We start from the raw sequence: 24,064 nt of genomic DNA on the forward strand, positions 1-24,064 counted from the left end.
GAGGACAATGGGTTCATCCTGCCTGTGGCTCTGCAGTGATTCTGCAATATAGATGTGAAACAAGAATAGCTGGAAAGTAGGTCCACATGCGTATGGAGTCGAACAACGGCTTGTCCTGAGAAACACAGGCAGAAGTAGTATTTTAAAATATATATTTATATAGCTGTTAGACTGAAGCCATTTTGCTACGCATCTTGCTATTTTAATTGTCATAATAGCTGTCTATTTATAAATATGCATGTAAGTGGGCTAGAATAATTAATTAATATTCATAAGCATACGTAAGCAAAGTTTATGTTAGGGCAGATGTTTATTCCCAAGAGGCTTACATTTCTATTAAGTGTAAATTTATATTAGTAAGATCCAGCATGATTGACTCTTGCTTGGCCAGCAATAGAGGACTTAGCATCCATACTGGCAGAGATTATATCTGGTCAACAGGAAAGGAAAACTGGCCAAGAAACTGCCAACACAGAATCTGAAGCTGTGAAACCTGGTCAAGAAGAAATAAAGCCAAATAAGCAACAGATGAAAAATTATCTTAAAGCAAAGATCAAATCACTCAGTTGGAAATGAGAATTGTATAGGAAAAGGTGGTGCTTAGAGCATTAAGGGACATGAGAATTTCAAAAACAATAGTATTAATAAATAAAATGGAGTGCTGAATACTAGTATTTTTTTTATGTGGACCTTAACATTTTCCAAAAATAAAAAAATAAGTAGACCATTTCAATATGATCAAAGACGTCTGACAGATAGTAGAGAGGGCTTCTAAACTTTGCAAATCATTTGGAAGAGAATGCCAGAGGTCTCAGTACACAAGAGCCATGGATATACTGGAGAGACCTCAGGAATGGACTCCAAAAACGTTGAAGGAACTGGAATATCTCTCCTCTGAGGAGAGGCTTAGAGTGCTGGGACTGTTCAGCTCAGGGGGATCCCATCAATGCATATAAACACCTGCAGGGAGGGTGCAAAGAGGACAGAGCCAGGCTCTGCTGAGTGCTGCCCAGTGACAAGGCTGGAAGCAATGAGCACAAGCTGAAACATGGGAGGCTCCCTCTGAACATCAGAACACTTTTTCACAGTGTCAGTGACTGACCACTGACAGGTTTCCCAGCGGTTGTGAGTCTCCATCCTTGGAGATATTCAAAAGCTATCTGGACATAGTCCCAGGAGACCAGATCTGGGTGTCCCTGCTTTAGCAGGGGCACTGGAAAAATGACCCCCAGAGGTCCCCTCCAACCTCAGCAATCCTGTGATTCTGTGACTTCATCTGAAGCCCAGTGAGGAAGGTGATAGATCAAATAAAGAACCAGGAAAGAAAGAGACTTTGGTAAGACACAAACTTTACAATAGTTTTCTGGTACTGTTGTACCTGGTAGAGCACCCTCAGATATTGGAGTGGTCTAGTGGGTTCAAGAAGGATTTGTTCCTGCACCTGTGCTGCAGAAACTGCCTCGAAAGAGTAGACTTCCCAAGGAGTTTATTGATGATTGCTTGCCAAATCAAAGAGTGGGGAGAGAAATAGGTAGGGAACTTGCCTACAGATAAAGCTGAAGAGCATCAATGCCACTGTGTGTTTTGTCCTCAGAAAGTAAGTGAAGTTCTAGATGTAGAGTAACTGCTAGGACCCTTTTGGACTGTGTTGGCTACAGCCCCATTGTAAGTGAAAGCAAGACACTTTAACCAGGAAAGGACACAAACAACCTTCTGTGTCCAGCAGCATAACCACACACCAGCACAAGCACTGCAAACACACTGGCAGGGACAGTGCCTCAGTGCCCAGCTGGAATGAGAAAATGGAGCCAGGGAGCTTCTGGAGGTTGCAGGGGTGGCTGCCAAACAGACACGATGCTTGGTGGCAGGCTGGCAGCATAGGGAGAAGCCACTGCCAAGAAAAGGGAAGGGAGTATCACCTGAGTCCTACCAGGGTTAACCTGCACCTGATGCAGGTGATGGGAGTGGGGATTCTGGCTGAAGAAAATGTCTCTGAGCACTTTGAGGGGAAAACTACCTTCTGTTCTCAATACAAAACACATTATTACTGGGGCAATCAAAAAATATAAACAGGTTTAGCAAGTAAAGCAGGACAGTTTCCCAAAAAAAGAGATCTTTTAGGTAAGTAGAACATATTTTCACTAATTTCTTTTGGCAGTCCTTCATTCAGATCAAGAAGGAGAGTCATATCAAGTAAAAGGACAAAAAAAATTGCTAAATACATACTTTGTTCAGACAGTTACACAACAATAAAGCAAGCTGGGCAGAAATGTAAGAGGAAAAGAAAGTGAAAAAAAGGCAGTTTAATGGGTGTCAAACTTGTAAACACTGAATTCTATTTTATCACTGTTGGCTTAAAATTAATATAAGGTAAACAAAGCAGCAGTACTGTATTATGCGGTCATATTGCTGCAAAATCCTGATTGTCCATGAATTTTATTCACACAGGAGAATATATTATATTGCAAGTAGCATTTTAGCAAATAGTTTCATGCCAGAGCTTTGCATCGACTTAATGTTATTGGTGTCAACTAAATCTGAAGTAGTCAAATCAGTACAAAGTCCAGGCTGACCCCAGCATTTATTGTATGTTTTTAGAAATGGTCCAAAGCTGAACCCATCTTCTTATTAGTCTTTTACTTACACTGCATTTGGCAGTCATTGTCCAGCAAGTGAGAGAAAATACCTGATAAGCCATGTGTAAAGAATTTGAACTCAAATTCTGACAGTGTGCTTGAAGTGAATGAAATTCATGTCAGATTTGGACAGATGCAAGAGTAGGTAACAAAAGCACAGGTGAAGGAGCCCTGCATATTCAGGCCTGGAAAAATGGTATGAAGGGAATCACATAAATGAAGGCAGAAGTTGTGTTAGTCAAGTAATCAATGATTTAACAAGGTGCTCTGCTTCCAGATGCGCCTGTTGGTTATGCTGAGGTAATTTTATGGGGAAATGTATATGGATGCAAGAATGGGGGTTTGTAGTGAGGGTTGTTAAGAGATGCAGGCATTTGCTTGAATCCTACCTGCTACTCTACTCATTGGCACAAACTAGGTGATATAGTGGGTGCTTAGCTGGCTGGGCTCTGGTGGAAAGAAAAACAAACACAGCTCAAAAAGTTCCTGTTCCATGTTGTCCTTCCTAGCTACTTATTGTCATCCTTTGCCATGCCCTTGCTTGCAGTGGTGTGGTTGTTTGTTTGGCCAGGCTCTTAACAGGACTGATTAAATGGGCCGGGATAAAAAACAAAATCCTACTCTCCCATACAGGAAAACCTGAGTTTCTCTAATGGGATTGCTTCAGTGATCCAGTTTGCGTCTTGGCTGGAAATGCGTCTTGATCGGAAATGCTTGCACAAAGAAAAAGTGAGGCATGGAGTGGGAATAAGTGGAAGAGGGCAGGAACTGCTTAGATCTTGCAGAAATAATCATATATTAGTTTATTTTATTGTTTTATTGGGAAATATGCACCAGCTTTACTTTCGGCTTCATAGATACTCCAGAAGCCCCACTGAGGAGCACCTTCTCAGTCAGCCTAGCATTTTAAAATAATTTATTTCATCAGGAAAGTAAGTTGAAGAAAAGCTTAGGGAAAGAAATGTCACAAGTTCCTGATTTCCACTGCAATCAGGAATATCTAAATGAGGAACTTAATTAGGTTTTCAAGAATACCAGTAAACAATTCTCTCCATGTCTATAAAGGTGTGTATTGTATTGTACCAGTATGATACATCTATCAGTGATGTACAATTACCACCCTATGACTGTAGGATTGACACGGGTGAGGCAGGGGAAAATTCACATTTTCAGGTTTTGTTTAGACCACAGAACACAAGTTAATTCATTTCTAAAAGGTTCCTACTTCTTGCCATGAATACATGAGTCATGGAGTTTATTTTTAATAATTTTACTTTGTATCAGGGATCAGTCTCTGCCTCAGCTAGTCACTGCCAGTGTGGAGACACATGGGACATGGCATTCTGGTGCTGTTTCCCCTCTCCCACTCCTGAGGTGTGGGGGAGGAAAGAAGGAAGGGCAACTGCTCTTGTACTGCTGCCCATCCTTCAGGGACTCTGCCAGAAGATGTAGGCTTTGCCTAATCATATGGAGCATCTGAGAAAATGTTGCCTGCAGGACATGCTAAAACCTGCATTTGGGGTGAAGTGGGGATTGTTGGGTTCCTTTTCTCACCCCAGTCACCCATTCACGTGGGATTTCTATCATAAGGAAGCCCTTCTTCTGGTAGAGAAAGAAGAAGGGTTTCTGGCAAAATCCAGCTTAATGAGGTGGGTCTTTGTTAAGGTGAGCACTGGCTGAGAAATACAAGTATAAAACAAGTTTGCTTTGCAGTAAGGCAAGAGTTGTGTCAATTTAGTGCAAAGCTTGTTAGATCAAAGTCTCCTGTGTTCAACATCTCCTAACATTATTCTCCCACAGAAGTAATTACTGCAATTACAGGCTACTTCTACAATGCTAAATGCATGTGATCCAAGGAGAGATCCCTGCTGCCCTCACTTAGTGTGGCAGAGGTGCTTGTGCCCACATGGCATAGGGGCACATCTCTAGAGAAGATTAAATGCAGTGATGGATTAGTAGAACATGAGTGCCCTGTTCATGAGTTCTCCTCATGGGGTTTTGATAGAGTAGTTAGGTTTGTAGTATGGTTCTTTTTAGGGTGGTTTTTCTTGATTTCCATCTTATGAACAGGGTGGCATACCACCATGAGGTTTTTAAACTTCAGCTGAGGATGTCTTGTACACCCTGGGGCATGGCAAGATGGCTCATGTGAGTGTTTGAAGGGACACGGGCTTTGCTGGAACAGAGTGGGGGCAGCTGAACTTGGTGCAGTCCTGCCCAAACCACTCTTTGGGCATGATACCTGGAGAGATCTATCTCTGAAACCACACCTGTGTTGTGGTTTGGAGGAAATAGATGATTCAGTCCCCCAAAGGAGAGTCTGGATGTACGTGAGCAGTTGTGTCTTGTGGGCAGCTGGGACCCCAGACCTTCAGGTGAAGTTGGGAGCCAAGTTAATCCAGTGGTATAGATTTTCTCAGAGAGTCTGTACCTGGAAATTTATATGAATGGCATGATCTCACAAGGGCATATACAGTACTACATGAGGTAATTTCTACTTTTAAAAAAATCCTGTGGGATAAGAAGGTTTCAGAAGTCCTCTTTTAGATGGCTCAAGAACCCATCTGGTGGGAGGACTTCCTGGGAGTGCCTTGCCCAGCATAAGACACCTGAGAGACCAGTTTTGGTCTTGAATCCCCACTGCATGGAAATACACACATCTACAAGGTGACACCACTTAACTTTAGAATGTAAGTTGAAAATGAAGAGTTGAGAGCTTTTTTGTCCCCTTACTGTGAACATGAGCTGTAAACACTTAGGGCATTCTGTGGGGCTTTGATCACATTACAGAATATTAATCTGCTAATTCACCAATGCAGATAAGGCACTTAATGAAAACTGAGATAAGAGCTGTTAATCAGTATTTGCACAACACCAGAAACACAACAGTTGTTTCAAGCTTTCTCTTTGAAACACCTAGTTTTATTAAGACTGTAGGTAGACTGGGAAAAGTTTCTTCCAGAAAAGTGGAAGGATAAGAGATGCCATGGCACACCTAACCTAATTTTTCTTAATGCCTTCCTCATTCCTAGGGGCTATTAAGCAGCTTGGGGCAGACACTGGTTCTCCAGTGCAAGCAGGCATAAAGTTCTGGCCAGTCGGGTTTTTTCGCAAAACCTGTGTTTACATCTCTTGGCTTTAAGTATTTTTTTTCAACTGATTTATTAAGTAATTGAGGAAATAATTTGCCAGTCTTTGAAACATTTGATCCATGCCTCACTTAGAATCATCACACCTGAAATCAGCTGCTGAACAGGGATTGATAGTTCACTAAAGCAGATCTACTTTTGACAGACAGCAGTGTATTTCATTATCAGCATTAACAAAAAGATGCACTTGTAAAAATAAAAAATGTGTGTCTAAATGTACACATTTTCCATAGTTATCTATTACACGCTTCTAAGTAAATGCATCTTAAATGGTAATAATTTTAAATAAAAAATTAACATACAGTTCAGATGAAAGAAAATATTACCCTTTTTTTAACTGATATAGTAGATTGCATATTTTGTGGCCTTATTTCATCATGCAGCAGCTCATTTGGACTGTCCAGGAAGACTAAATAACACTAACACTTCTAAAGACTTTTCATTTGTGATGCTAATCTGTCACAAAACCAAAAGTATCTTCAGAAAGCCAGCAAAAAAAGTAAAGAGACTACATCTTGCAGCCAGCTTAAATTAGTGGTAGCTTGATTTGTGTTAATTGAAAGGTTGTTTACATCTCTTTTGTAAATGTTTATAAAAGTTGGCAGAGAGAATAGCTGCGTAGCTACATGAACAAAACTTTCATTTATTTAAGCTGCTGTATATGTTACTATCATTAAAAACCTCTTGAAACATTTCTGTACACACAGTCTTAAGGTATAGGCCTGTCTCTGTGTTTATGTACACACGGACACACGCAGGCGCACACACACACCCTGTGCTGTATTATTTTTGTTACTGAGACGTTTGTACTCAGTCCTCATATGTGACTATTTCTACGTGCCAGCTCATTCCAGCAGCCTACTGGCCTCTGTTTAAATTTCTCCGAGATATGTGCAAGTCAGAAAAATACCTTGATGACAACTTGTGAAAATGTCTTGCTGTTGCACTCGTATACACACCCTTGGATAGTTAGGATCAGCAGAAATTTAGTATTTACATAGCTGAGCACCCCTAAAGCTTACTGGGATTCATGAGCCCTGGGTCCTGGGCTGGTGGCTGGGACAACCTCAGGCTCTTGTTCCCTGCTTCTCCATATTCACAGCATCTCAGGACAGGCCACCTGCCCTCCTTATGTGGAAACTGCCCAACTCTAAAGATGTTGGATAGACTTATGTGGAAACTGCCCAACTCTAAAGATGTTGGATAGACTTATGTGGAAACTGCCCAACTCTAAAGATGTTGGATAGACCCCTACCTAATATCTTCAGGATCCACATCGTCCACACTGGTAGAGGGAGGGAGAGGCTTGCTAGGCTTACATGGCAGCAAGCACTCCCAGCTGTCCCTAGACAGCTTTTAGAGATCTTGTCTTTTAAAAATACAGGATGGATATTGTTGATAAGAGCACTGATGTGTTCCCAGACCTTAAATGAAGAGAAATGGGCAAAGAAATTTGATTTCCTCAGCAGCACATGATTAAATTGCTGCTTAGTTCTTAATGCTGACTACTGATGTTTGCATCATTTTAGTGTTGCTAGACATGTACTGCATGTAAGGACAATTAGCAGAGCAGAGAGAAAAGCAGCAGATGCTAGAAGTGCACAGAGTTAGATGACTCATTATGATGTCATGAAGAATCTTTTTCAGACAAGTGAAAAGGTTGGTATTAAACAAAAAAAAAGACAAAATAATTATTAAAGAAATAATATGGAGATTTCAGGAAAGAGTAGCAGAAAAATCAGTGTCTTGCAGTACTCTAAAACGTGTGTTTGCCTGAACTACAGAGGAGAGATACCAACATACATGATGGAGTCTCTATTCTCCCTCCCCACTCCAGCTCCTTCTTTCCTTTATGATTGGTTACATGGTGGGTTGGGTGTGTTCCATATTGAACCAAAAGAAAATGTGTTTTAAAATGTCTTCAATCTTTAAAAACTCATTAACTGATTATCTGCTCAGAGGTAACAATGAGAAAATATTTAATTTTTTCTTAATAATTTCCTGAAGGCTTTGTGCATATTTAACAGCAGTTTTTCAGTCTAACAAGACTAACTAAAAATACGTACTTGCCATTTCAAAGATTTATTCTCACAAGTACCTGATGCGTGTAAGGTAGAAAGCAAGTCTCATGAGACAAGTACCTCCTGCTCTCAGAAGCACTCTGCTCCACATTTACGGTTCTCTTTGTTTTCTTTAAAACAAATGTGATTTGTCTTTTCTCTTGCCAGTCCCATTTGTGAATTTGAAACTAAATGGCACTTGTGTGCCATCATTCTGTATGGCATCACTTCATTGTTCGAGAATTATGCATGCAGAAAATGTTGGACTTTCCCCCTGCAGAAACTCTATTCTGCACAAAAGCTACTATAGGTATATAATATATATGAGCACTCTGCAAAATCTTATTTGAGAGGTGCATTCGTATGGTATGCACTAGTATAGTGACAAAAGATTTAGCAATGTCAAGTTCTGTAAACAAACCACTCCAAAGAATTAACATTAACACATAATTGTATGTTTTTACCATGTCAGATGTGTCACAAAAAAAAGAACTTGAATTGTGATTACAGTAATTAATTTTTCCTCTCCCGTTTGAAACATGCCAACTTATTATGGCATTGAGGATGATAGATTCTGGCCTGCCATTTTACTGCATTATATATTTACACTTCTATATGAAGACTTGTTACCGAAAGATGTTAACAGGATGAGATCTGTATACAAACATATATTTAAGTATGACCACTATCTTTACCTTAAGGCCTGGAGCTCTTTAGAAAAAAAAGGGGGGAGACTAGGCAAGAAAAATAAAGCAAAACAGAGGTTTTGTCCTCAAAATCAGGTAGGTCTAGAAATCACAGTGCTAAAAAGCAGGATTGTAGAGAATTGTACCAGTTTGAAAAGAAAGAATAAAATGTAATTTTTCCATCTGCTGTTAATCTCACCATCTTTGCTTCATTTTTGCTGTATTAACAGTGTGTCCAGGGTGAGTGGGTGGCGGAGCTTCCAGTTCTGTGGCATTCTTTCTTCTTCTGTGGCTTTTCTGGTCTGAAGTGGAAATTTCTATGTTGTGACATATAATGCAGAGGAATAAAAACGTGAGAAAAAGAAAAAAAGGAAAAATGGAAAGGTACTGATTCAGATGAGGGAAGTTGTTTCCAAATATTGTCACCAAAAGCACCTATTTAGGTGCCCTTATACTCTGTGGTTTTACCAATAAGCCCAAGGGGCTCCTTCTTTGCTGCCACCCCCTTCCTCGAGCCTCGCGCTCTGCCTGCCTGATCCCATCCGACAGTAGAGCTGATACCGCACTAATCCCCGCAAGTTTGGGACTAATGAACTAACTGCTGGGCTGCCGCCACGGAGCTTGGTCCCAAACTATACTGTACTTCACACTCGATTTATTCTCCAGATGGCGAGACTGCGCAGCCCTGCCGCGAGGGACCACCTCTTCCACTGGAGTGTAAAAGTGGACGGATGTTGTTTTCTTTGCAGACTTGATAATTCAGAGCTAGAAACTCACGAGGATGGTTAGTTATTAGCTTTAATGGGTGCCAGTTGAGGCAGCAATATGCGTATTCCCATTTTTAATTTCAGTGTCTGTGTGTTTGAGTAGCAATGGATTTGTCAGCAATGCTGCGTCACTGAAACCTTTCTCTTCACCAACTGGCATAGCTGCACGTGGTAAAGAACCTCTTCCTGTGTCCTCCTCAGAGTCAAACAGAAGGGGCGCTACAGTAGCCACTCTGACCAACCTTTTTTTTTTCTTCAGTGAGCTTTCCAGCACAAGTGGCAAATGTAGCATATTTTAATAATATCGCTATTTACCATGAAGCTCTCTGTTGTCTTTCTCTCTTGTTCATTTTGATAAAGAACCCAGCTCACATAGGACCCAAGGAGGATACCACCATCCCAAGCTACCTGGGCATGAAATGTTTTACTTAATGACTGGTTTGTTTCTTTGTCAGCCATGCTTTCATGACAAAATATTATCTACTATGTTGTAGTTCTCATGTGAAGAACAGGGCAAATATTTTTCTCACCATTCCTCAAAAATTCTAGTTTTCCCATTCTTGGACGTAAAGATATTATTGTGTCAAGGACTACTTTTTTCTCTGTTACAATGTTGAAGTAGTTTACCTAGCTTAGACCTTTAGCTTTTGCATGAATCCTACAATAAGAATAACATCTACATTTCCCTGCATAATGAGGCAGAAAGGACTCTGCTTTTCCTCCCTGTTTTTAGTACATTTAGTCAAAGGCTTTAGCATATATATTTTTTATTTACCCATGAAATGTTTTATTGGAAACCTTTATGGGGACCTGATGCTCCCCACTAACATCAGTTGGATTTCCTCCATTGTAGGAAGGGTAGACACTGAATCAGCCCCTCACAAGCTCTGGCTTTGGCAGCCAGGTCCCATCAGTTTGTTCCACAATTAAAAACATAAATTGATTCTTGCTGTGGAAACTATAGTGACTAGAAGTATTATATCATGGAAAGGAAACATTTCCATTCCTGGGGTATCCAGGCAGACAGATCTAAAACATAGCGGTTCTAAGAAAATGCATCAGTTCTCAACCCAACAGATGGCATGGGTGTGTTAACTAACATAGCAACATATTTTCTATTAAAATATGGGAAAAAACAGCAACCCCCTCCCCATGTTTGTTGGTTGGTATAAATTCAGTGAAGTTGTTGGTTATTTTTGGGATATGTACCAGAGGGCTGCACATTTAGTTTATGTAAATTGATAACAGCAACAGCCTGTTAATAAGTGTTTTGTATGGAAATATACCTAGAAAGACACGATCTGTCTTTTTTGGGAAGGGAGTTTCCAGACTGAGGAGAAAAATAGATATGAGATGGTCTAGTGCTCATTATTAAATTCTGAAAAAATATCATAACAAATTAAGCTGCAAGTTTGCTAGAGATGTGCCTTCAGTTGGAGTTGGGTGCTGGCTTAGAGGATATTTTGGGGAGATCTCTCTTTTGCAAATTGGATTGGTGTGTGCTGGAACAGTGATAATCTGACTTTAATTAAAAGCATAAATTGGTTTGGAGTGTGTTTTTAAGCTACCCTTCTGCATCATATCCAGAAACTTTCAGACCAGCCCTAGAAACCCATTAGCCCAGGTTGGAGAAGGAGAACATAGGGGATTTGTATTTCCCGGTATTGGCATCATATGGTTCAGTTTACCTAATTTGGAAGAACCATTTCAGACAGCCATGTGCTGGAGCTGTCTTCCAGCTGGACATGCTTGTACTAAACTGTGTGCATCTTTATGTGGCTTTCCTAATGGCCCCAGACAGAGTCCATTCACAGCAGTTCGAATGTTTTGGGTTGCATTTTCCAGAGATTACCTCTGAACGTGCCCCTTGATTGCAACCCAGGGATACATACATGGGCGCCTTGTTCCCGTCTGTCCGATTAACGGGCATATGCTCCCAGCCTTCGGAGAAGCACGGCTAGTAGCCCCAAGCTGAAGGCTGTTCGCTTCAGATTTCATTAACTTTCTGCTTCATTATTCCTTCCTTTTAACCAGTTAGAGCCACCAATTGCTTTTCTCTAAACTTACCCTAATTATCAGGGGTCCCAGCCCTGTAAATCAGTACACTGCAGAGCTGTCTTAAACTGGCCTGGGAGACCCTGTTCTCATCGGTCCTGACAACTGTAAGCTACTGTTCCCTCACACTGTTTAACTCAGACCACATTGGGAAACCACCTCTGCCCCTCTTGCCGGCAGAGGTTTGCATCCGCCTGGTTTAAATCTACTGTCATGTGCTCTCTTGCTGATTTGTATTAGCCTGTGTATTAACTTTGGTGATTTTTTTTTGTTGTTTTTTCCCCTTGAGTTTGCCTGTTTTCTTGAAAAGCATCTCTATTCAGCAACTGCATATTGTTAAAGTCATTCCTGAGCCTCCATGAGTCAGGAGCTTTAAAGTTTTATTAGCCCCATAAAAACTCTTCACAAATGAAATGACTTTTGATAAGTGTGCATTTTGACAATGCGAATTTGTTAGGGGCTGTTGGTGAGTGGAAGGAATTTGGGGTTGAAACGTCAGTTGGCAGGAAGCAGGGAGCCCAGCACCCTCCGTCAACCCCTACCCCCTTCTCCAGGCCAAGAAATGATTTTCATTTCAGAAAAGCATGCCGGTATACTTCATGCAAATCAACTATTAAACATATTTGTAAATTTACATTCACAAAAATAGCAAATGACCAGGGGAAGCATTTGTCTTTGGAGATTTTATTTTGTGCCAACAGAATACCCTTTTATGTGGTCTAAGAAAATCTTAGAGTTATTTCAGTGTTGTTTTATATGCAAGTTGTGAACTCTGTTACTGCCTTTAATGCACTTTGAATACATGGAGTAAAGGAAAGTGAAAGAAGTATATGTGCATCTGTGCTTTTTGACATTCCAGCAATGTAGAGCTGAACTACAAAAATGAGTTTTTTAATGCAAATTTAAGAACATGTCATTTTTGAGAGAGAGGACAGTTAGTGCAACACATTATGGTAGTGTAAAGATTTGTGTTACACATATTCAGCACTAGCAGACACAAAAGTCTTGTTTTCTGTAAGTGGTAGAAACCCCATGCATTGAATTTTCCAGTTATGAAGAAACATTAAAGAGGAAGGTAAAATTGTGAGGTTCTGGTGATGACTGCTTCAATAAAGTCCGAGAGTGATAGACATTTTGAGGACACCACTATACTGGCGGTCTAGCTTTTTCCCCCTTGTCATTTCAACAAGTTTTCTTCTCAGTGCATTTTTCTGTCAATAGAAAATATGCTTTCTTTTTCTTTTCTTGTGCATCTGAACTCATATATATTGTAGAGAGAAGCAAGACTGACCATTGTGAAAACCCTTGAAGAGTTTGACTTTGGCCACGCGGAAAAGTGTGTCAGGATAAACTCTGTGTCCAGCGGCCTTGCAGAAGAAGATCTAGAGGTGCTTTTGCAGGCCAAGACCCTTCCTTCAAGCATGATGCTGCCAAAGGTTGAAAATGTTGAGGAAATAAGATGGGTGAGTACCAACAACACAGTAGTTTTTGACTGAAGCTGTTGGGCCAGGTTCACACAGGCGCAGAGATGAATGGCTGTGAGTTAAGAGGAAGGCTGCGAATACCACATGATGTTGTTGCTTGGCTGAGGTAATTGAGAAGTGCATCCACTTAAATGTGTGTGTGATGTTCTGTATGAAAAGCGTATATGGAACACGTTTATAAAGAAAACCAGGTGTATTTCTCCCACAGCTGACAAAGAACCAATATTGCTGTCAGAATATATTACCAAAAATAGAAGGGTAAGTGCCTGACTCTTCTCTAACTACCCTAACAAGCAAAATTACTGTCTGTCCAAGAGCCTTAGTTATGTGCATTGGGAGCAGGAGATGGGAAACCATGTTAGCAACATATGAAAAAATGGGCTGGGGGGAAGGTCACTCCTTGGGGCAACTGGAGGAACAAACAGGAAGCTTTTAACTAGTGTTTTTAATTAGCACAGATATTATTTCCTGAACAGTTCTCTACTTCTTCCTTTTTAATTGCTGACAGGTGTGTTTGTGTTTCACAACTGACTTTTCAGCCAATAAAAACCTGAAATGTAAATGGTTGGCATGTCAAATTACTTAAGAAAACTTTGAAATAGGCCTAATTATGCTATAATTGATTTTAATTGTCAAAAAAGAGGGATGCCTGTTTGGATATACCATTATTGCTGTTGATGCCATGATGATTTTTTGCCTTTTCTTTTATACCCCTGTTATACCTTTTTACAACTTCTGTATTCTTAGTGCTTTTTGCCTACATTCTTGGACTTGTTTGTTCAGCTAAGAGACTAAACATTTTAGAAGCTTCATAAGTAAGGGTTGATGTGCCCCAGACCCCAAAGTCCTCTCCAGAACACATTCTGTAAACTAAGACAGAACCATTCAGGGGAAGGCTCCTTGGGGAGGGGGGCTCACTCGAGCCTCTCATTGAGGAATTTTTGATAGATATGCTAATTAGTGAGACCTATAATGATATACCAGATCTTTTGGGGGTGTGCATTGTGGTGTGCATGGAGGTGCATTCCACCTGAACGTGTGCACCTAAGGATCCTTAAAATAAATACCAAGGTAAAATCCCTTTTTCCCTTCTAACCGTGTTTGACTCTTGATTTTAAGACCAGGAAAAGGCAACACTGTAACTTGCCAGTAAAGGAATAATGCTTAATTATTCACTTTATAATTTTGCTAACCACTAGCTGAGCAACTAGCACACATGCAAGCTGTGATGAAAGGCAGGCAGACGTATTAGGATCTATTTTAATCTCAGCATCTAACCTTGATCAAACCATTGAGATCGGCCTGAGTGCACAATGGAGCACGGCCCCATACGCTGGGTATGTGACAGGCCCCATCCATTCCGTGGCGCTGCCCCTTCGGCCTCCACCACTCGCCACGGAAGGTTCACCATCCCCATCCACCAACGGGTAATTAAATTAACCAGAGTACACCTCTCAGGGTTTACAGCCACGTAAGTGTTAGACATAACTTCTCAGTGATGAATATTCATGATACCAAAATGGCAGAGCCCTTGCTGCCACCAAGTAGGTTTTGCAGGGAGATGGGATGCCAGGGCTCTTTGTCCTCTCATCCTCTTCCACCTTCCCTCTTGCTTTTATTTCCATCATGGAAAACAAGCCAGCCCCAGAAGCTTCTTTTGCTTCCCTCTCCTTTTGCCCAACCTTTGCACACAAAGAACATACTCTGCCTAACACCGCTGCCTTCTTTTCCCAATCCTCCAAAAATTCACTCCAGCGTGATTTCTCAGCCTCCCAGAAGCTGTTTCTTTCCCCCCATGCGCACCCGCTCCCCCCCTTCATTTTTATTTATGTGCAGCAGAAAACCTGGAGGCTGATGCACAACTAAAAGATGGGCTTACTTGTTTTCTTTTGTGTGAGAATCTCTTGCTTTCCTTTTGTCCCTAGTGTGGGTACTTGTTTGACTGGCATGGCTTATTGGACTATAACAAGCGTAACTCTCCCTCCTTTGTGGCGGGACAATTCTCCCACAAATCCCGACCAGTGTGCATTCTTCCCGACACACTATTGGGTGTGCACTGGAATTGAAAGAATTGCTGAGGCCTTGCTACTTCATCCCCTCCCCAAGCTTTGTGGGTTTTTTTTTCCTCCGCCTTCTTTTTTTTTTTTTCCCTTTCTCCCTGAAATGAACACTTTACCGGGCCGGAAACATTTAATCGTCTCCTTTTGAAAAAAAAAAAAATTAATTGAAACTTCTCCACTCGTTACCTTTTGTATTGGTGCTTATTGCAAATCTTTTACAAGGGAGAGGAAGGGAGGCAATATTTAATTAAATGTGCTTTTTTTTTCCATACCTTCAAAACAAAAGATAGGAAGAATCCCAGGAGTGTGACTTTTAAAATATTTTAAAATAAAATGAGAACTTTGCTCTTTTACTTGCAGATAAAATATACACACAGTAGCACTTTTAACTTTTTTTTTCCTCTTTAAAAAATAAAAACCAGATAGGGGTCTTAAGAATATATACTGATACCATTGTATTACCTCATTTTCTGCATTTGCCTGGGTGAACTTTACTGTTTTCTGTCACTGTAGTAACCTGCTGTACTGTACAGAGTGAATTGAATTTTTTTTTTGTCCTTGCACATTTTTGAGTGGAATTCTCTTCACTAAAGAAAAGTTACCAAGAGGGCCATGGTGATGATGCAGAGCAGAGATGGGAGGGCAGAATTCTTCATCAGAGAAAGCTGTGATTTATTTTGGCCTAATTGTAAAGTTACTGCAAATTGCTGGAAAGCTTTTTTTTTTCAAGATCTGGGTGATTAGATTTTCCTTCTTTTGGGGAGGGGTGGTGGGGGGAAGCTAAAAGGGGAAATAACACCTCTAATCCAGCTTCTGGTAAATAGGCTGCCAGCTTTTAAAATGAGTTTCCTTTCTATTAGTCAGAATATTATGCTAAGCCTTAAGCATTAGTTTTTTATGTTGCCATAGCAGCCTTATTCCTGCAGGGTTGTGACCTGCGATGATTACAGTACAAAGCTTATAGGGTCTTGAAACCCCCTTTGAAGATGAAAAGTCTTTGATGGTTTATATTTATGCAAATCTCTTAGATATGATTTACCCAACTGAGACTGAATGGAGAGATGATTAAAATTCCCTTTCCTTTGATATCCATTAATAGTCGAATATTCCTTAAATTTAAAATATATGCATATGTGATTTTTGTCTTTATTTACTAACATTTTTGCAGTACCTGCAATATGTTTATCTTGACACAAATTACTCGATCTGGACAGACATAATACATTTACAATATAGGGCTGAAGGTTTTTTCCCCCTTTTTTTTTTTTTTTTTTTTTCCCTTTTGAAAGGGGAAAAATCTGTGCAAGAGCTTTTGTATGTTTCCAGATGATAGATTTTGGAATTTGGGCTACCCCACTGGCAGCTCAGAGCTAGCTGTGAACTGGTCTCATGGAAAAAATTGGCAAGCTTTGGTCTTCAAAGAATTAAACTTCCTTTTTAAGGCCTTCCTAGGTAAGCTAAAAAATTATGAAGAAAAGCCTATTGAACAAAAGGGTAACGGTGCCGTAATGAATAATACGGATGCCACTTAGAAGGCTGGGGAGCGCTTCCAGTGATGGCGGTGCTGGACCTGAAACAAAACCGGACCTCAGGTACAGCAGCACTTCATTGTTTTCCAGAGCCCACGGATTTGCATTTCACTAAGCCAGGGTGAGAGGTGCTAAGCTTGGATTTTTTTTTTTTTTTTTCCTTGCAAACCAGCCTCCAAATTTATAAATGTATGGGAATGCTGCAGTTTCAAATCACAGGCCTTGTTAAAAGCTGTTTCAATTATTTTAGTTATCAGGCTTTGGGGTAGGGAGGGGTGTTTGTTACAGTCAGGTGAATATTTGCCATGTTGTATATACATGTAGGCTGTTCTCTTCTTTTCCCTCTGATAGCTCATTCTGTCTAGTTTTAGTTTTCAGACAAATTCTTACATCACCTAAAAGGCCGAACACTTGTAGAACCAATGAATTTTATCCCCTTTGTGGAAACTGCAATGGGCTTGCTGAATTTTAAGGTAAGAAAGTCTTGAAGCATTCATATTTAGCCATCCCAGCAAACTAGGATAAGCAGAATACTCCTCAGTCTCTCCCTAATTTCACCAAGGAAAAGAGGTTAAAAAATACAAAACATATTGTTCAATCCCCAAAAACATTTGCATGTTGAACTCTGATGTTTGTATTGTAAAGGCCTTCATAAATTCAAAATATTCCAGTGACAGAACAGTTCCAGACAGTCCACACCAAATAACAAAACCTCTCTTTATTCCTGTTATTGTTTTGAACACACTTGGAGTGGAAATGGGCCTCTCCAAAGATTTGGAATACTCAGTTTTGCAGTACACATGGCTATTTAGTAGCTGTCAGACTCAACTTTTGTATACACGTAATTTGAAATAAGAGTTAATCATCCTTTCACTATTGCTAAACTTGAAAATCTTTATAACAGTTTCTACTAAAGCATTACAACCAAATCCCATGTTATCTTTGTGTGTATGATGGAGTGTTTAATGCTAGGATTAGAAGTAGAATTAACTTTGAAAATATCTGAAGAACACGCTCATTTTTTAGGTTAATTTTAGATCAAATCTGATTTATAAATTTCATTTTAATATAAATCACTCCCCAACCCTTACTATCAAGTCCAGGTTTCTCAGAAAGGCAAGGCAGTGTGGTAATGAAACGGAAGAACTCGTGCATGCACAAGGAACTCTGTGTTCCCCTCCCAAGCTCTAAGGGAAAAGTTTCAGACCAGCTGAGGACACACAGATCAGAAGTACCTCCAGAAGTACCTCACAGGCAGCCTGATCGTTTGATACAGCCATTTATCTTACAGCACACGCTAACCTATCTGGGAGCATAGTAAAGCAGTAACCAAACAGACACGCTCCTGTCCGGTGTGCAAACACAGAATTAGATCATATTTTAAACCATGGAGGTTTTTCTTCACCTACAGTATTTTATAGTGGAGGTTTAATGTTGCAGTTGCTGATGCTGGCAGGAGAGTTGCCTTTTAAAGCACACTCTGTTAAAGAATAATCCTGTGCCCCACCAGCTGCCACAGAAGAACACCCATTAGTAGAGCTGGTAATTACATGTCTCTCTCCATGTGCCTTAGCCTTAAAAGATACTAATATTATCCAAACATCAATATAAAATAGCAATATTACTCTCCTCATGAAATAGCTATAGCAGCAAATTTTTAAACTTTTATTTTAATGCTTTTCTGCAGCACTTGTTGCATTTTTAACCTCCTTAGCTTATTTTTAGTTACATGTAGCAGAAGACTTCAAATTGGCAATCCTTCTATCCTGTAAGGAACTTAAAATAATTGTAAACCATTCATATTATTTATTTCATAAAAGAGATTCTGATCTTTATATCTGTTTCTTGTGCAATATATTGCATGTCAAACTAGTCAAATTTAATACTTTTTGTTGGTTTTTACACAGTATTTGCCACATTTTGTTTCATATTGCTACACAAATATCTGAAGAAGTGGTCACAGTAACACCCAGGGCATAATGTAAACCAGAAGGTGGGGAACCTGTTATTGATGTCCTGTATTTGAAATCTGGGGATATGGGTGCTTAGGGAAAGAAAAATACTTTTTCTCTTTTGCTGAGTCATTTTGAAGCACTGTGCATTGTCGAGCATCTACAGTGGCTTTGCTTAATAAGAGCAATTTTCTTGGAAAGATTTTGGTAATGCTGAGTTGCTGTAATATCCTCTGTAGTCTCTCCACATCCTGCATTTCTGTAGACATTAATACTCTGTTCTCATTTGAAGGCTGTCTGTGAAGAAGCACTGAGAGAAGGATCCCAGGCCGGCTTTCATTTGGATGCAGTTGTCTTTGGAGGAGAGGATTTCCGTGCCAGCATAGGTTGTTACTTTTCACTTTACTATAAATGTTTATGTATGGCATTTGCATTGCAGAAGACCATGAAATTTCTAACAGAAATAATTAATGACACCTGAGTCTCATTTTATGTTTTCATTTTTCTCCTTAATTTCTTTTCAATGCAGAATGTATCACTGGCAAATTGAAACATGGTCCTTGTGTTACAGGGCACGGAGATGTTCTTGTGCTTCTTGCCAGTCAGCACCAAAAGTTAATGAAAAAACAACAAAAAAAACCCTGCCCTGCTGAGTCACTGAAATAATTTTAAAATACTGTATCCATAAACAACATTCACATGCTTTTTAGAACTACATTTGAAAGTCCTAAAATTCTGGTGTCTGCTTCACCACTTCTTTACATACAACTGTCACTCAGGCTTTTGACATCAAGCACAAATACTCTCCTGCTACATTTTGCTTTCATAAATTTATTTTAAATATGTCGCATGTCAATACAGCCACATATTCACATTAAAGTACTATTAGTCTTCCTAAAAAATAAAAAGTGCTTCACCATTTCTTTTGTAAGAGGGCACTTAGCTTCTGATTCAGTTTAAAGATAAAAGATAAAAGCACAGTTCTATCAAAAACTTCTACATTAAAAATAAGTATGTTAATGTAAAAATCAGCATTGCTTTACTAAAATATTCCTTACAGACTGAAAATCTGTATCTAAATAGTTACCTTATGGTTATTATTGTTATTATTTTTTTTCCCACTAGCCTTCAGATGAGTACGTTGCTTAGCTGGTGCCCTGTGAGCACATGAAGTCTCATGAATACTTTTGCTTCTTCTCAGAAGTCATCTACCATCAATTTTTCATTCAAATACTAAAGCTTAAATATTCAGCTTAGGACATCAGTTGTGACAAGAATCAGAACCAAGGAAAGTGCAATTCTATTCTCAGTGTGAATTTTTTAACCATTTATTTGGACCCAGTATATCAGTTTGCATAAAGCTTCTCCTGCTGTAATGCTTCTCACTGTACATGCAGTAAATAGTAAAATCAAATAATTACTTTCATTTTAGTCAAGTCAGCAGTCCTTACCAGACAAAGCTTCCACTGACTTCAGGCTTACAACTTCTGATTTAAACTAAATCAAAATCTGAATTTATAAGCTAGTGTTTAAAGGGACAGTATTTTTTATTTTTGCTAAAGCAGCTTTCTTTTTTCCTCAGAAAAGTATCCTTTTGACTCTATAGTATAGCCTTACACCCCTCTTCTGTTTTCTAAATCAGTTAACTAGAATCTCAAACTTTCCCTTTTTTTTAACATAAGAAATATTTGAAACAGGAATGTTTAAAACACTCTTGTCAGCTTTTCTTTGTTCTCATTATTTTCTTAGGTGCAACAAGCAGTAAGGAAACTCACGATATTCTATATGCCAGACAAAAAATAATAGTCACAGCAAAGGCATTTGGCCTTCAAGCAATAGACCTTGTTTACATTGATTTCCATGATGAAGATGGGCTCCGCAGGCAATCGAGAGAAGGTGCCTCAATGGGATTCACTGGTACGACTTTCTGCCGATGTCTCAAAGGAACACAGATCTTGCTCATTTTAAATATGTTGCTACATTTACTGTCACTTAGACAAATAACTTGATTTTCATTTCAGGTCATTTATTGAAAAACTCATTGATATCAAGCTCTTCTATGTTTATTAGTGTCTTAAAAATTGTGGCTGGAAATTTTGCCAGTCAGAGGCTGCTTTTTAAAACCACATGCCATGAAGCGTGTGACTGGTTTTGAAGAGAAGTTGGGGCAGAGGCTGTGCAGTGATTCCTCCCATTACAGAGCATGGGAAGGGCAATACTGTACTCTGCAATGGCCCCTCCACAACTGGAGCCCTTTCTCTTTGTTTGAACAACGGCAGTAGTTAAAAAATACTTTTTAGGCTAAAAAGTTGAGAAGCAAATCTCATATGCTAATTGCTAGGGGAAAGTTATTTTCTTATTGTTTTCTTTGGTTTGTTTTTCATCTCCTGGCTTTCCCCCCAGTAAGTGCTGGTGACACCTATGGGTATTGGCAGACAGCAAGAGCAGCAGGCTCCTTGCCCCACAGTCCTGTAATGCAGCCTGTTACCCTGTGATTGGTGTGCCAGGTCACTCGGACACCCCGTTGGGACAGTGCAGACACCAGAGATTGGGGGTTTGCAACAGAAATCAGCCATTTGACACATGCATTAGAGAATTCTAACATATAGGACGAATATTACATTATTTTTTTCTGCCCACCATCCAGGATATATGTACATATGAGAAGAGTACATCCCTTAGGTTTCTGTTACCAAAAGCATGGGTCCTGGCAATGCCACCTCACAAACTCTGGTTTTACAGTTAGCTGTATATGATATCTTAAAGCACCAAACAAAAAAATAAGTGCAATTTTAAGTGATCTTGGCATGCCAGTGAAAGAATAGCAATCAATGCTTTTTGGCACAAACTCTGCTTTACTGTCTGTTGAGCTTTGACATTTGCAAACCCAAATCTTGTTTTGGAGGTGAAATGGTTAGCTCCTCACAGCTACATTATCCACGGCCATGTGGACTTCCACCCTTCACTCGTCTGCCTTTGAAGTTGGGAAAATAATAGAGCTGCTGAATGGTAGCACCTGCTGACGGCTACCTAGTCTCAACCAATATTTCCTAGCTTAAGGAAAGGCTTGATTTTTGAAAAAACATAAACATCTGAACCTCCTGTTGACAGAAGACGGAGTTGCAGATGCCTAGCACCTTTGAGAGCACTCTTTTTGAATGCTTAATATGCATTTAAATGCTTAACTGAGGCTGCCAATTTAGGAAATTTAGCAATGCTCTGCATAACCAACGCTGATGGTGCTTTGGACTCCACTGACCTTATGGTGGAAGTTGTCTGACCTTAAGACAGGTCCAGACAGAAGACAAAAAGGTCACATAGCAATTTAGGGTGTAGAATGACTTTCTAACTTGGCCGTGCATGTGTCATACTTGCCTTTTCATACAAGGAGTTAAGGTCCGTGAAAGGTACAGATTTTATTATGGTGCACTCACAGCACCTGCTTTTTGCCTCCTGCCTTTCTGCAGCTATCATCAACACATTTCCAAAATTCAGCAAACAACCTGGCAATCAGTCCAACCGTAATTAGAGACGGGGCAATACTGACTCTTCTAATTTGGTGTGGGGAAAAAAAAATTAAATCTGTTTAAGCTAAAACAAAACAACATTTTTCCTTTTCTTCTGCAAAAAAGAAAAAATATTTTAAGTCCATCTAAAATATTCCTCTCGTTTTTTGGTTTTCTTGCTCTCAGTTTATCTAATATTTTTATAATCTTCCTGGTTTGTTTTGCTTGAAATAAAATGTAATTTCAACACTGAAAGCAAAATCATATTTTTCCTAACCTATACAAGTGTTTTTTCCAAATCTATATAAATGAAACATTTTAACATTTCCAATTTCACATTCATCACAGAAAATTACAAATGGGCATTAGCTTAATCCATGACCTTGCATAAAGCAGAAGTATGCACACTGTTTTTGCCACTGACAGTCCTCTGATAATGCAAAAGTACTGAAATGTCACCCTAACAAGTTCAAAATGTGCAATTCTTCTAGTTTTTAAATATATGATGCCTCCCTGCTAATTTTTTTATAAAGAATCAAAATCATTGAAATCAACAGAACTAAAATGAGCTGAGTCTTGCAAATTGCTCTCATAGCTGGAGAAAACTCACTTATTTGCATGCACAGGGCTGTACTCACCACCCTCAAAAGCAACGCAAATCCAAAATATTCAGCAAAGTTATATGTCCTTAGATGTTCCCATATTAGGCCAGTAAAATTGTCCTTAATGTAATCAAACAGCTTCACTCAAGATTAAACAAGAAAAATAATATGATGAAGCATTTACCAGGTATTTAAATATTATTGTGAACCTCAATGCTTATTGTAGCCAAGTTCTCTTTTCCAGTTACCTTAAAATCAGCCTGGTTTTCCTTCAGTGAGTGTATAAAAGTGAAATCAAATGTTTTCAAATGTAATTCAGCCAAATTAATAGTCTTTTCATATGACTATTTATAAATATTAAAATATATATATATATATATATATATATATACACATATATATATATCCACAGACAGCCAGCAAGATGTTTAACACTACTGCTACCTGTGGACTTTAAATCAGTGTGTTGCCTATATAAATGGGCATAGGTTTTAGGAATGTTTATGTAAAAAATTAGGTAAACCTTGCCATAAGCTTTAACAGCTGACTTAGTCATTATAAAGTCCTGTGCTACATGCTGTGAAACCAGATATAAATACGAAACAGTCTAGGTGTCCTCTCTTTTTCAGTCTTTTGTAGAAGACTGAAATGACACCATCATACAGAAACCTAAAAGACTTGACAAGTATTGATTTAAAGCACAATATATCAAGTGGTACTGTAAAAAAGATTTCGTGGTCATAAATTTTAATGCCTTCCAATTTTGCACTCTCTCAGTAACTTGTCAATAAAAGCAATTCTGTTTAAAATATTTACTTGGTTCCTGCATGGCATTATGTCAGTTATTTGGATAGGTAGACTGTGACAAAAATCAACTGAGTTCTATAAATCAAAAGTTGGATTATATTCTCCATAAATTGTTCAGTAGTGTTTAAATTATGAAAAAGCATAGTTTACTACTATAGGTATCTTTATCAAAAGCAAATCTTTTTACAGAAATGTTTTACACTTTAAAAAATCATATAGATGTATTTTTAATTTTGCTGTAATTAGAGATTGACTTTAAATATCATTTAAAATATGCTCAACATTTTTTTCAGAAAGTTAAGCTCCTTAGGATTTTTCAAGAAATGCTTGTACACACTTCAATTTTGGAATTAATGGTTTAGCTAGGAGAATTTGTTGTATTACAAATAAGGAACATCATCAGTTTATTAATGATGACATTTTATTAAACTGACTAAGAAACCTCTGAGTAGACCTAAGGTAAAACACATTAGTTTAAAAAAAGTCTTTGTGTAATTTCTTTCAAAAATTATAGTTCTTAATGGGGTTTAAGCTTTTACCTATTTTTAAGATATTTTAAAAATAGTTATGATATTGAAATTTCAAACTGAATATTTGCATGCCTGTAATATCATAAACTAAACGTTGTTTAACAAGAAATAAAATTGAGCTACTTATGGCTTTTTAGCAAAGGAATGTAGCAACGCTAAAGGACTACTACTTCTTTGCTCATTTAATCAAGGAGATTTTCTTCGTACTCCAGGTTATCACTCAGACCCACTGCAGTCTGAT

General features: G+C 38.9%; 1 protein-coding gene across 4 annotated transcripts in view; it reads left to right on the forward strand.

The window, feature by feature from the left end:
* The window catches only part of CLYBL (citramalyl-CoA lyase), a 192,228-nt gene that overhangs the window by 125,928 nt on the left and 42,236 nt on the right, over window positions 1-24,064 (forward strand). For all 4 annotated transcript variants that reach the window (XM_082279340.1, XM_082279337.1, XM_082279338.1 and 1 more), the window contains exons 3-6: window positions 12,628-12,816; window positions 16,798-16,899; window positions 18,671-18,764; window positions 20,128-20,295. In XM_082279340.1, the coding sequence (XP_082135466.1) occupies window positions 12,628-12,816; window positions 16,798-16,899; window positions 18,671-18,764; window positions 20,128-20,295 (553 nt within the window). The remainder of the gene's footprint in view (window positions 1-12,627; window positions 12,817-16,797; window positions 16,900-18,670; window positions 18,765-20,127; window positions 20,296-24,064) is intronic.

The sequence above is a fragment of the Coloeus monedula genome (assembly GCF_965178545.1).
Source record: "Coloeus monedula genome assembly, chromosome: 3".
Lineage (NCBI taxonomy): Eukaryota > Metazoa > Chordata > Aves > Passeriformes > Corvidae > Coloeus > Coloeus monedula.